Below are 13,616 nucleotides of genomic sequence, written 5' to 3' on the forward strand. Positions count from 1 at the left end.
TTGACTGAGGCTACTGATAAAGATTGTGAATCAAGATGACGCGCGCTACTGGGAGAAATGACGGAAGAAGGTAGAAAAAGTCACTAGGAAGGAAAACGTCAATCTTTGTGTTGTGGAGCTGCTGCACAATACAATCGAGCAACCAACCCCCTTTTTCCAAAGAAAACACAAAGGGTGAAAGAGATTCAGTTCCCTACCATGGTTAGACAATACTTCCAAACCCAGGTGCATAGGTTTCCGAAGAAACCAAAAACACGAAACAAGCTTCATCCACAAAAGGAAAAAGACGTCAGCAACGCAAAACCAGACCTTTCTTTTTTTTTTTTTTGGCTAGCAAGCTTGACAACAAACACATGTCAGAGAAGAATACACGCACACATACGCACACATACACACACTGACACATGTCCACGAAGCATAGAGTGCATATATCACATTGAGAATAATAAGGGAAAGGGTCCAGTGAAAGAAGCATGGGTAGACTCAGCAGAAGCTTAGCTGTATACAGAAACCATCCACTGCGGGACCTTTTTTTTTTTTTTTTGGGCTGTAGTGTTATTGACTCAACTTGCAAACACAAACCACTCCAGTTGGGGGGAATAAGGTCCTTAAAATGGCCTGCGGCCCAAGCGTGGGCCAGCCCCTACCTTGTACCCCTTCAGTTTGTAGATAATGACAGTTCAAAAGGTCAGAGGGCATGCACCAGCAGTCATCATGCGATTACAGTTCACAGGAAGCACGTTTTTTTCTTAGTTGTTTTACTGACATTTATGTTTTTTTTGTAAAAAAAAAAGAGAAGAAGATTCATGCCTTAGTCTAGTTGATATTTTTCTTTACAAATGTTATAAAACTACAACTTGAACTCCTCTTTTTTTCCCACTGTCTCTTTTCATTTGTGGTGCTCCATGGTCACACATTGAGGATGATTCTGTGTTTGTCATTTTGTAGTTTGCACTTCTTAGTCTTTGTCTTACTCTTCCTCTTCTCCCCTTGCTCATTTTCTTCTGCGGTCTGGTTGTGTTTTTGTGGAGGATGATTTGGCAGTGGCTTTCTGGTCCTAAAAAACAGAGACAGACACCATTTACACACAAGACACAGGCAAAATTAATTTGGCCTTCCAAAAACTATTATCAAAGTGTACTGAATGCCAAATCTGGGGTTCTAATTTTGAACATAAATGAAAAAGAACAGCGTGTGAGAGACTATTGAGCTCTAACAGAGTCCAATATGTTGTCATACAGGCTTCTATCCAAGCACTGGGATGCACAAGTGCTTGTTGTGTGTCCCGTACCTGGAGGACTGGGTAGTATGTGTATTTCAGTGTTTAACTCTCCGCAGACTGGTGCGCTGCGCTGACTGAGCGCCCCTTTTCACATCCAACCTCACCTGGAGCAAGGAGGGAGGGAGGAGGGAAGGAAAAAACACTTGGACCAGTTAACTACTGAAGCCTCTACATGTTATCAGAGCAGAAAACTAACGTGTCTGTCCGCCGGCCAGCCACTGTGGCTCGCTGCAGTCCCAAAATACCAACAACAAATGATGACAATGATGATGGCAATGTCTCACTTTTCTACAAACACTCATTTTGTACAACTATGTTTTGCAGTTTTTAATATATGGATGTCTAATTTCTGAATTTTTAGAATCCAAATTATCATTGACTCAGAATCATTGTGGGTCTGTAGTCAAATCTGCTGATGGGGACAAAATGCTTTTAACCAACATTTGTCTAGTGGCTACTGTTAAAGGTGCTGTAGGTAGGACTGTGAAGATCCAGGACCCAAAAAATTTTTACATCTCCAACTTCTCAGTCCCTCTCCCCTTTCCTCTAAATCCCAAAACAGTCTCCTAAGCCCCTCCCCCCACAAGGGAGAATGAATGCGTGGATTTTTGCAAATCGCACTACAGGCTGTAGGTGGTGCCATAGGAGCTGGATTTTTTTTTTTAATTACCTGCTTCATGTAGTTCTACTGGAACATAGGGTCAGTTTCAGCAAATATGACAGAAAGTTAGTTTTATAAGTCTTACCTACTGCACCTTTTATTTCCCACCCTTTGTGCCAGGCTATGTGACTAATTCACAGTAATCTGCTTGGGGTGACAGTGTTCATGTGTGAATATGACTCACTGTAAATAATGAAAACACAACTGACTCACCTTTCTGGCAAGCACGCGTCCGTGTTCATCAACAAACTGCGCCTCAGCAGCATAGTCTTCTTTCTCCTCTCTCTGTGCAAGAATAACACAATTTACATGTGAACAGCAATTCATAGTACTCATATTTGCACGGCAAAATTTTTTTCGCAATCAGAAATGTGAAACAAAACCAAAAAGTATTGGACATGGCAGATATTCCCCAATGTGTTGCACCACACAACACATACGCAATTCTGGTTGCATTCTGTGACTTCATCAAAATAATCGATTTTGATGCTTGTTGAGTTCTTAAGTGAGACTAAATTTGTTGATGGTAGTGAGCAAAAAAAGAATCACACTGAATGTGTTATTGAATCAGATAATAAAAAAAAAAAAATGTAAAGGATGGACAAAGATGTTCCCCCTCCAGGCGCAGGAAGCAGCGGGTGGTCGGCAACCTGACCTGGCCCCGGCTCTGCTCCTGTTCCCAAGCACGTTGGCCCGCCTCCTGGTGAGAGAAGCCCAGCCCCTTGTCAAAGGGTTGCGTGCCCTGCAGGAGGCGCCCACGCAGCACATGAGAGTAACCCGTGTCACACACCGGAGTCAGCAGAGCCTCCTGGGCCACGCGCAAGCCTCGCATTCTGCCGTCACGTCCTGATGACACCGAGCCCACCCAGCCCTGCAGGGAGTCCTTGTCCGGTAAGTAGGGTTGAAATGCTCCGCCTCCCACCACCCTGGAGAGCAAAATGCAAATAAAGCAGAAGGAGAGAGAGAAAAAGAAAGATATGTTACCATTTTGAGTACAGACAGTGGAAAACAACAAACAATGTAGTCAGTTTGACTACAGTTATAGCCGACGTACCGGTTGTCGCCATTATGCTCCGAAGCCCGACTCAGTCCCGACACCTCACACCGCTGGGCATACACCTGCTGGCCTGCAACAACAGAAATCCCTTCCACTGAACCCAACCCTACACCTCCACCTCCACCTCCTCCTTGTGTTCCTCCTCCTGCTGCGAGGACCTCCCCTCTCCTCCCATCCAACCTCTGACCTCCCAGCTGGCCGTTTAGGTTGACCTTAGGAACGGCGCCACTGGCCCTCACCCTGTCCCATTCTGCCAGTACAGTTGCTGGCTCCTGTGGCGCCTCCTCCTCCTCAACCTCCCCTTCTTCCTCATCCTCCTCCTCCTCCAGCTCCATGATGGAGCCACTGGCCCCACTGGCTGTACTGCCCGGGCGACCCAAGCTGCAGGGAAGGGAGAGCGTGGCGCCCTCGGAGTCGTCAGCCCGACTGCTGCCCTCTAGTGACGAGTCCTCCACTGTGACCAACGAGGGGCTGACCCCTGCTGGCCACACCTGAACGTCCGACATCTCCATTAATGTGTCTTCCTCGGTGGTGGCGATGGGGGCACACTCGAGGCTGGAGACTTCCTGCCAGTAGGGCTCTGCGCCCAGCGGGGAGGGCAAACTGTACTGCATGGAGGCCGGGGACAGCAGCTCGTCCTGCACCAGCCCATAACCTGAGGGAAGACAGGGGCGAGACAAGAGAAAGACTAACACCACACAGGCATAGCCAGGGGGAGGATGGGGAGGTGGTGGATCGACTGTTTCTCCATCCCATGAGGAAACAGTGGGGCTCAGCCCTGTCCCAATATACCAACAAAGAGACTAGAGTCCGTCTTTATAAAGCCACTAATTTAGGATTGAGATATCCTTCAATCCATTTCATTCAAGTGTGAGAAGCAAGATATATTGAACCAGCAATCTGACTCCAATAAATCCCAGGCAGAATGTTTTGTACTACTTTCAGTTTGAAAGGTAGAGCACAAGAACAATACTGGTCTTTCACTCTGAAATCAGCTACCTTTTTCTTTCTGATGTTGTTTTGTCTGATGGTTGATGTTTGTGGGTTTGACCCAAGCACTTTAGGTTATTGTCATTGGGACACAGCAATAAGAGTGAGGTGAGGGTCAACGGGGTTTGGTGTATCACCCATTATCTATGAGGTGAATGGTGCAAGGCTCTGCTACCGTGTAAGAAAGTGAATCTGCAGAACATACACTGTGTTCCTTGATAAGGGACACAAGGTGAGTCTAGATTTATCCAGCATACTGATTTTGGGGTTGGCACGATATAACTGTATCATTAGTACCATCTGTGAAAAGTATTCCGATTGGATTTTAGTATCCTGATTGAAACTGGAGTTCATAAAGAGGCTGATTGGCAAAAATGTCCACAAAAGCTGTTGCATTTACATACAGCCAATAATGAAATTACAATATTTAAAGAAGTGCTGCACATTTGAAATCTGGCCATCACAAATATGCATTTAGATCATTTTTAAATAATTTTTTAAATTTTTTTTGCTTTAGATAACTGTTGGTGTTGACCAGTCAAGGCAGAGGCTGGGTGCTGTAGTTTGTTAGGAGTGACAAAACGATATCCCAGCAGCTGTGACACAAATACCAAAGCTGTAACAAAATTATCGTTCCAACCCTTGTCCCACCTTCCTGATTGGGAGTCAGCAGCATCTTGCAGATTCTGCAGAGGAAAATGCAAGTTACTGTTGCTCTTGCATTATCAGAGTCATGCATTTATGTGTGTCTGCATCCCAAGCATCCAAATAAAGGTCGTTGCGCACACACGAATGCACGCACGCACGCACACACACACACACACAAACACACAAACACACTCTTAAAACATATACATACATTAGACAGACCTTTAATCTTTGAAAAGTTTTTTTGTAATTGATTTTGCCTGTTAATGACGTCAGTTTACATTATTACATTTCATTCTAAACTGACGGGACTTAATTGTTTGTAATTAAATAAACTACATTATTCGGCTAACAAACAATAGTCAAACAACCTTTATATCATTAAATCTAGAATTACACTTTATATAGTAAGCAATGTATAAACATAATGACAATACATTTTTGTTCTACTTTGAATCCATTATCGAGACGTCAATCATTGCAACAACACTAGCAAAGTACACAAAGGCACATTATATTCAGTGATCATTTAAAAAAAATATTTTTCTATTAATTTCAGGGCAAAACAAATATGTGTGTAATCATTATATTATAATATAATTGACATTCACATCAAAAATAATACTTTTATTTTTGATTTATAGTGTATGCAGTATAACAACAGCTTTGTTATCTGAGTTTGAATGTCATTTAGGTTAGGTAGTCTTTTGATACGTTCTTAAGATATGCAATATGTCTTTCCACAACATTTTTTTATTTCTTTTGTTCACTTTTAATGCTTTGATTCAGTGGAATTTGTATTCATTATCTACTATCAAAGTTTAACATGGTTAAATGTCTAACTATTAAAAGTAAATTTACGTATTCAGTATTTCAACTAATATACTTATAATCTATGTGTGTTCTTTGGTGATATTTGAAGACAGTAATACTCTCACAGTTTTGTAACTGTGACCGGTTTGGATTGGGGATTGCATGATTACTCTTAAGTAAAAAAATTTCATAAATTGTTGCATCAATGAGTTCAGATGAATGAAATCAGGTAAAATTGATCAGTAAAGGAGTACTTCACCCAAAATCAGAGTTAGGATGCGTTCACACTGTTCTGCTTTAGAGCCCAAATCCACTTTGGAGTGCAACATTTTCAATGAACAGCAAGGTGTGATATCACCTTGTGTATCAAGCTCATAGGTTAAAACCACAAACATCTGAAACTAAACACAGGCTTTATAGTAGCGTGGATGAGATGGGGCTTAAAAGGAGCAACCCAAGGTATAACGTCCCTATTGTATTGGTTGTCCTTATCCTAACCAGGCCAAGACAGAGAAAAGGGAATTTGTATGTACGAATCAATTAGTTAGAGCTCATGTGTCTGATGACTATGGTGTCACTCTGAGGTAGTACATCGACTATCGCTAAAGTTTACACTTTCATTTATTTGAACAGATTTTTTTGTACTTTGATCATGGTTGTGAATTAATATGATTAGGCTTAAGGAATGCTCTCTAAGAAATTATGACTTTTATAAAAAGATGTCTATCAGTGCATTTACAGTATGGAAACTGCCGTAATGTAGAACTGTGGAATCAGAGAGGAAGAGGTATCGCTACCTGGATACTGTGCATGATTAACCCTATAGTTAAGCATAACAACTAGATCCTCAGAGAGGTTTGGTTATTTATTTATTTTTTTTTAGCAAAGCTGACACGACGCAGAAATAACCGATGGTGTATTCACTGCTATGGGAAGAAAATGAATAAGTGAAACAATATAGCAGAATCTACCTTACCTGACCTGCCCAAACATGCATTTTCTATTCTCAGATTTTAAATGCTTCCAGGTCAAATTAATAAATGCAGATGTGTTTACCTGCACCTGTCTACCATAATGAAATTCACATAGCAAGTCAAATTTTTGTAACTAAAAAAATGGAATCAATAACAACTCTAACACATTAATACATACTAAAAAAGTATGTATTAAAGGGTGAAATACCTCTTTACTGTATAAGCAATTATCTCTGAGATATCGTATTAATGGACTAAATGTGAGTATGTGTGTGTTTCTGGGATGGTACAGGGCCGGGATAATGAGATGTGGCGTCAGAATGAGGTGAACAGGGGGGTAATGAGTTAGAATTAGAATGAGAGTTAGAATGAGTTAGATGGATCTGGGTTAGCCTTTCCCTTCCCTCCTGCTATTTTAACACAAACACACAAACACACACACACAAACACACACACACACACACACACACACACACACACACACACACCTACAGGTGTCAAAGGCACAGCATGTAGTGAAGCACAAATAAACTCCACAGAAATTGTCATGGCACAAGAAACAAACAGACCAAAAACAAATGCAACAAACTGCACAGCACGCTACTTACGTCACCACCGTACAGGCACACACATATATACACACACAAAATACTGCACTCATATTAACATATAGATGAGGACACGCACTTTTGGCTCACAGGTGGGCCTCAAATGCACAGAAATAATCAAATACACCTAAACACACCTCACAGAAATATCACTGCTGGCAGATAACATTCAGACAATGTTAGTCCGTCATCAGACTTGGGCAAAACATAGGTTACGAAAAATCGAATTAAATATCTGGATATAGATTGATTTTAATTTCAAAATTTGAGTAAAATAATATATATACAGTCTATATATATTAAGAGAAAAAGGTATCCAAACTAGACCCAAAGTATAATGTCCTATAAAGACCATACTGAGTCCCATTTATCGAACACTAAGAATAATTTATAAAGTTAGTAATTTTGCCCATGAATAAAAGACATCATGTCACAGCAACATTGTACATTGAACATTATGTGCTACGCAGCAGCTGACCATGTGTTACACCATAGCATTTAACAACACACCATTTATTTTACAGTTAATGAAAAAAAAAAATTTATTAAAAACAAAATAAATGAACAGAGAAAATATTTTACACTGTGAAGAAAACACATTAGAAGCATGCCATGCACATAAAGATGTCGGAATCAAAAACAGCAAACTTCATTTGGTTTGAGAGGAAACTCCTCACTCACATGTCCAGACAAAGATTGTCTGGAGTAGACCTGGGTTAAAATATATTTTAAGATATTTTTTTAAACTGAGCATAATTTATCTTGCAAGGCATTTCAAACACTGCAAAAACAAGATATAATATTCATTCATATAAAATCCTTGCCAGCTGAACTAAACTAAATGTTATATTCTTGACTTTCTCTGAATGCTAACAAATTTAGCTACAATTAACTACAGCCCAGGTCTGAAACACGCTCACACACAAACTATCACACACACACAAACAGATACTGTAACAGCAAAGCATGCGGCATGCACATGCACAAACTGTAGTACAGACACAGAGCTGGATTGAGAGAGGAGGAGAGGGTCCCCGCTCGACTGAACGAGGGAGGAGCGCGGGAAAACAAGATGACAAGAGAAGGAGGAGGCCCAGAGGTCAACATGAGGTCATATGAGGTCAGAGGTCGGACAGGAAGAGCTGTGAGGAGGAAGAGCAGGAGAGGGGAGGAGGAGGAGCAGGGCAGCTGGCCAGCAGATATGACATGTCATAGGTTCAGAGACAGACTGAAAGTAGGACGGAGAGAGGTTGTCCTGAGCAAAAGACACAATTTCGAGACCGCTAGAACATTGCAGCTACATTACAATGTCTGCTGTCAATCAGGCTTAGTCTGAAGTAAAATTCTGTCTTGTTCTCAAGAAAAGAAAATAGAAAGAAAGAAATAGACAGAAAGAAAATAGGGAGGGATAGAAACAAGGTATGAAGGCCCAAAGCACACTATCATGTGTACTAGTGCCATTTCTGACTAGTGTATCCATCCCAGACACAGATGTATGCACACACACACACACACACACGCATGTATGTGGGCACACACTCAACACAGACACACGTATACACATGTAATCCAAACAATCATAAACACCCTTAACTGAAAATCAGAAACTACCCATGTATTGAGTTTTTTCTTATCTGGCCTTTAAATATCTCAGTTAATTTAAAAATCCTGTCAGTAATAGCAATAGGGAGTTATCCTCGTTTCTCATATGAAGTAAGAAGAATAAGAACTGTCATGTTTAGGGCTCAAGTATGAGGTGTGAAAAACTGTAACTGAAAATAAATGACTTGTGCCCCAGTGAGGCGGTGGTAGTGCATGCTGCAAAAGGCCGGGTTCATGGTGGGAGAATGACACCATTCCTCAGACCTCAAAAACATCATCTGAGATTCATCATCATCATCATCATCATCATGTCATGAGCAGCAAACCACCATGCAGCCCGAGTTCCTTTCAACTTACCCCTTCTGAAAAACGGGGGTCTAATAACTCGTGGCTTGTGCACTAGGCGCGGTCGCCTTGTGTCCGTGACCTCTTGTGGAGCAACAGAAACAAGGTAAAATGGCTGTTACCCAGACTCAAGGGAAGCAGGGAGGTTTTCAGAGGTGGAAAGTAAACGAGTAAACAGCTCACCTTAGTGAGCTGAAGAATTTTGTCTCAGATTTTTCGTAGTGCTGACTATATCAGCAGTTGTGACCAATACATTTGTTTACAAAATGAAGCGTTTGAGTAAATAAATCCTGGGGGCATAATTGTGAAATGGAATCACAGTGATTTTTAAGCTATGGGAGAGGTTATTTGTTCTAGTGAATAAATATTCATATTGAATATTCTTGTAATATTCAGTAGTTTTTTCATATTATTTCAATCCTTAAATTCCTAGTACACCAAAACTGTACTTGGCAATTGAAGAACCTGAGCCTCTGATTAACTTTACTTACAAATTCTGCTTAAGCAGGACATTTCTTTAAACTTTCCATTTCTGATCGTTACAGATCATCATTATCAGTCTCGCCATGAATATACTGAGTATTAATTTCATTTTATAATCAAAACTTTAATAAGAACCCAAGCCTTCTTACATATCTTGAATGGGTAATCATTTCCATTCATTAAAAGTGAAATTATCTAATCTTGGTGATAGATTAGTTTTAAATTAACAAGGTGTTGGGACTAAAAACAAGAGTTAGCAGTCTACAGTCTAAATGTAGTGGGGTAATTCACTGTTCATTGATATGAATGGCTACTGATTTGAATATTGCATGTCTCGTGTGATGTTTGATGTGTTCATGGTGTCTTACCATTGAGGACACTGGGGGACAGCAGGGTGGAGTCGCGGCTGCCTAGTCGACAGGCACCCTCCTCTGGATAACCGGGGACTGGCTGTGGAGCCTGACCCTCTAGAGATGTTACAATGTCTGCACGGTCAATGTTTTTCAGAGCCGTGTACAAGCTCTCCACTGAGAGGGAAACACATGGAGGGGAAGTAGGAGACAGAAAACAAAGAGATGTAGACCAACAAGTAAGAATGTGTATGAGGACAGGGAAGTCAAGAAATCGGAACACAGAGCGCATTCACTTTGTGCTGCCATTGAGTAAAAACAATCCAGCAGAAAATCTGTGACTTACAGCAGTTTGTATGTACTGATAAATGAATACTACAGTATTGAAGTAGCTAACATTACATTAGCGATATACAGTAGTGTCGGACTTACTCTTGGCTCTTTTGCCTTCTCTGCTGGCCCACAGGTTGAGCAGGGCAGAGCTTTGGTCCAGCAGGGAGTTGGGATTCTCCACACGGATCCTGTTGATGTCGTCCACACTAAACTGAAGCTCCCGTGCCAACTCTAACAAATGGACAGTCAAAGTAGATATAAAGATACGTACAAAAGCAGACAGATACCGTAGATACATAGGTTGTTTATTTTATTTTATATGACTAACCTGCCCAGCTCAAACCCAGCTGTTCAGATATGATGTTGATCTTGATCTCAGTTCTTTCCATGGCATTGACTGTGGCTAAAATGAAAAAAAGATAAAAACAGCCACATTAGAGAAAACTAGATGCCATGCCAGCAGTGTCAACAAGACAAATAAGTGTACATTTATTGAATTTAGGAGGTTGTACTTTAACACTAATTAAGATTTATAAATAAGTAAATAGAGTAAGTCTAAGTCACAATTTATTTGGACAGCCGAGTTGATATTCAAGTTACTATAATTTGGGACTTAGTGGACAGATAATATCAACTTTGGACCATCCAAATGTATGTTATTGACTCAAATACTGCAGAGAGTTGCTATTCGATTCTTAAAATGTCCTTTTTTGTTTCAATAAATCTTCTGTGTCCTTAAAGACTTGACATTGACTTAAGTTGCTATTAAATGTGTTAATAGCAATACTTACCTTGACAAAAAGGATTGCTCTGTTGAAGGAAATAAGTAATACCCACAACTTTGGGTTTTGTCCAAATAATCTTCAGGGTTAACACACCATATGGGCAGAGGAGGTTAGAATTTGGGATTCATTCAGGTACTAGTCCCACCAATCAAAGTAGCATTCAGTAACCATTTCAGAGGGACTGAGGTGCAATATAGCAGCGCTGTGTGATAGACAGAAAAGGCCTTTCTTCTTCAACCCACCACCCGCCAACAGCAACGTTTAAACCAACCAGAATGGCCATCTTGACTGCGTTCTTTTACCACAGGCCAATCAATATAAGGGCTCCTCTGTCTAGCTCCACTGCGAGGTCCTGCCCATTCCCAGTGCTAAGCTACAGTGCTAATGCTAACAGTGTCTGCAGCCATGCCATTGGAAATCGCAGTGGAGACACTAGCGCCATGCAAACCAATCACAGAAGTCATTCATCTAGTGTCCTAGCTAACAGGACACTCAACACAGAAAAGACTAATTTGCCATGTGCCATGGTGCCATTTTGGATAAAGTTGGGGACGGCTGCTCATCTTTTGGTCACACAATCAATATGATTTCCTCTAACTGCACTGCAAAGAACTCTGGGACATACTGTAGAGCAGTGCATTGCATTCAAGGCTTGGTCTTTGTGCCATGCGTGCACGCGAGACAGGTAGGGGAAAATAGAGAGGGCAGAGTGGGAAGCAAAGGGTTGTGGGTAAAGGGGCAGTGCAACATTCAGTGCCCATCTCCAATGTGTATAAATCAGGAGAGGGCTGAAGGCCAGGCAGGGAAGGACTCACCCGCACCAGGCTCGTTCAGAGCACTGTAGCGCTCCCTCAGGGCGAGGGGGGTTAAGGTTCGCCTGCGCTCCTCACTTCCAACAACCTAATAAAAAACAAAAACAAAATCACATTATCATTTAATTATAATTATTGTCTTAAGTGTCATTCATGCAGCACATTTTCCCCTGTTGCCATGGGAACGTTATGAAGTGACGTAATTACGCGACGTGAACATCATCGAAAAGCAGGTGTTGGAGGTTGATCTATGAATTTGACCTATAAATTTGACATGTACTTTGAGTCTCTTAAGTTGGTATCCAATAAGAAACCTATCTTAATATCTGATGTCTACTCAAATTTCTTTGTTTAAGTGCTCCTGCTGTCTATATTATTAACGATTTTTGAAAGTCTGTCTCTTTTGTATCTTTTATTTCCCTCTGTTTAGACTATTACTTTTATTTTTACTTTAATATTATATTATTTGTATATATTTTTGTATCTTATTTGTTTACTTATTGCAATGACTGAATATCTGTAAACTATTTTTGGAAATTAAGTTTAAAAAGCAGGGTGTTGGGGAATCACTTTTTCTTCTCTTTTTCATCAAATCAAATTTTTTGCAAGTTCCCGCATTTTTTGCAAGTTCCCGCAATTTCATTGCATAAAATTGCATAAATATCCCGCATATTCCATCGCATTTTTTAAGAAAACGTGCCGCATAATCAAGGATTTTTGCCCGCAACAATCACAAAAAAACTCTGCGTTTTTCTGGAAGGACTGTTTAAAGCAGTCTAACAAGGCAATAAATGCTTGGGAACTACTGTAAACTCATCGAAAGGGTCTAACAATCAAAAATAGTCCATCTGTTTTCATTTAGGTGGACCACCCCAATAAGGGAGAATGGGTAAAGCAGTGCTGCATACTGTTTTATTATTTATTTCTCCAAACATAATTTGAATTGCATGCATAACGGTATTTGTTGAATGACAGAAATTGACATTAACAATCACCTTGTGTTTGTTTTGTTAAATTGAAAATTTACTGTACACATGCAGTAGTACCGGCATTCACTTTGCTAAAAAATCTTTAGTTTATTTAAAATCAGAGATAGATTAATATTGTACACAATTTCAACCTATGATAATATTCAGCATTTCAAATATTGGACAAGCCACATTATCAAATGGGTTTCTCCATTAGTAATAAGTAGAATATACAGTATGGTCTTACTGTCCTCTAGCCAATTAGGTGTGGAAGTAATGGCTGAAGAAATCCCACCTCAGATATCACACTTGGTAAGTGAGATATTATAGCCAATGTAGTTATTGTGTTATACCTTACAGAAAAACTTACTACTTACTTAAAGAATGTCACAACCTCTGTCTTATCAAGCAGATGGAAGTCTAGGGAAATTCAAGAAGTGAATGCTTGTTGGGAGGTGTTTGCAAGCAAGTTCTTACCTTGATGCAGGGTGGCATGGTTATGTTCAGGTTACACAGTACGTGCTGTGTGTCCTCGTACTTGGTGCACTTCCGCAGAAAGGACAAAAACCCAGCGGCCTCCTTGTTGCTATCTCTGACCTAACATAGAGAAATGACAGACAAAGAGGAGAAGAGAAAGAAAGAAAGAAGGATATGGACAGAGAAAATGAAGGAAAAGACAAAACCAGATGGAGGAATGGAACAGAGAAGGGTGAAAAAAGAAGTAAGCAAAGAGAGAATGAGCAAGAAACGAAGTGAAAGAAAGGGACAGGGGAGGAGACAGAGCATGTAAGAAAAGAAGAGAATGAAACAGAGCAAGAGAGAGGAGGAGAAGGAGGAGGAAGAAAAACAGATCAAAACGGGTATTAGATCCCTCCACAATGCCTTGAACATGTGGCACAGTAACA

At 40.6% G+C, this 13,616-nt stretch overlaps 1 protein-coding gene across 6 annotated transcripts in view; it reads right to left on the minus strand.

The window, feature by feature from the left end:
• Positions 1–349: 349 nt before the first annotated feature.
• The window catches only part of ank1b (ankyrin 1, erythrocytic b), a 107,242-nt gene continuing 93,975 nt past the window's right edge, over positions 350–13,616 (minus strand). For 2 of the 6 annotated variants that reach the window (XM_039779623.1, XM_039779621.1), the window contains 11 exons: positions 13,189–13,308; positions 11,747–11,831; positions 10,475–10,549; positions 10,246–10,377; positions 9,832–9,990; positions 8,993–9,064; positions 2,998–3,655; positions 2,734–2,869; positions 2,157–2,228; positions 1,292–1,386; positions 350–1,057 (listed from right to left, as the gene is read on the minus strand). In XM_039779623.1, coding sequence (XP_039635557.1) covers positions 1,318–1,386; positions 2,157–2,228; positions 2,734–2,869; positions 2,998–3,655; positions 8,993–9,064; positions 9,832–9,990; positions 10,246–10,377; positions 10,475–10,549; positions 11,747–11,831; positions 13,189–13,308 — 1,578 coding nt within the window. In that variant the 3' untranslated portion in view covers positions 350–1,057; positions 1,292–1,317. The remainder of the gene's footprint in view (positions 1,058–1,291; positions 1,387–2,156; positions 2,229–2,733; positions 2,870–2,997; positions 3,656–8,992; positions 9,065–9,831; positions 9,991–10,245; positions 10,378–10,474; positions 10,550–11,746; positions 11,832–13,188; positions 13,309–13,616) is intronic. The other 4 variants (XM_039779625.1, XM_039779624.1, XM_039779622.1 and 1 more) reach the window with 3 other exon arrangements.

The sequence above is a fragment of the Perca fluviatilis genome, chromosome 17 (assembly GCF_010015445.1).
Source record: "Perca fluviatilis chromosome 17, GENO_Pfluv_1.0, whole genome shotgun sequence".
NCBI classification, from domain to species: Eukaryota; Metazoa; Chordata; class Actinopteri; order Perciformes; family Percidae; genus Perca; species Perca fluviatilis.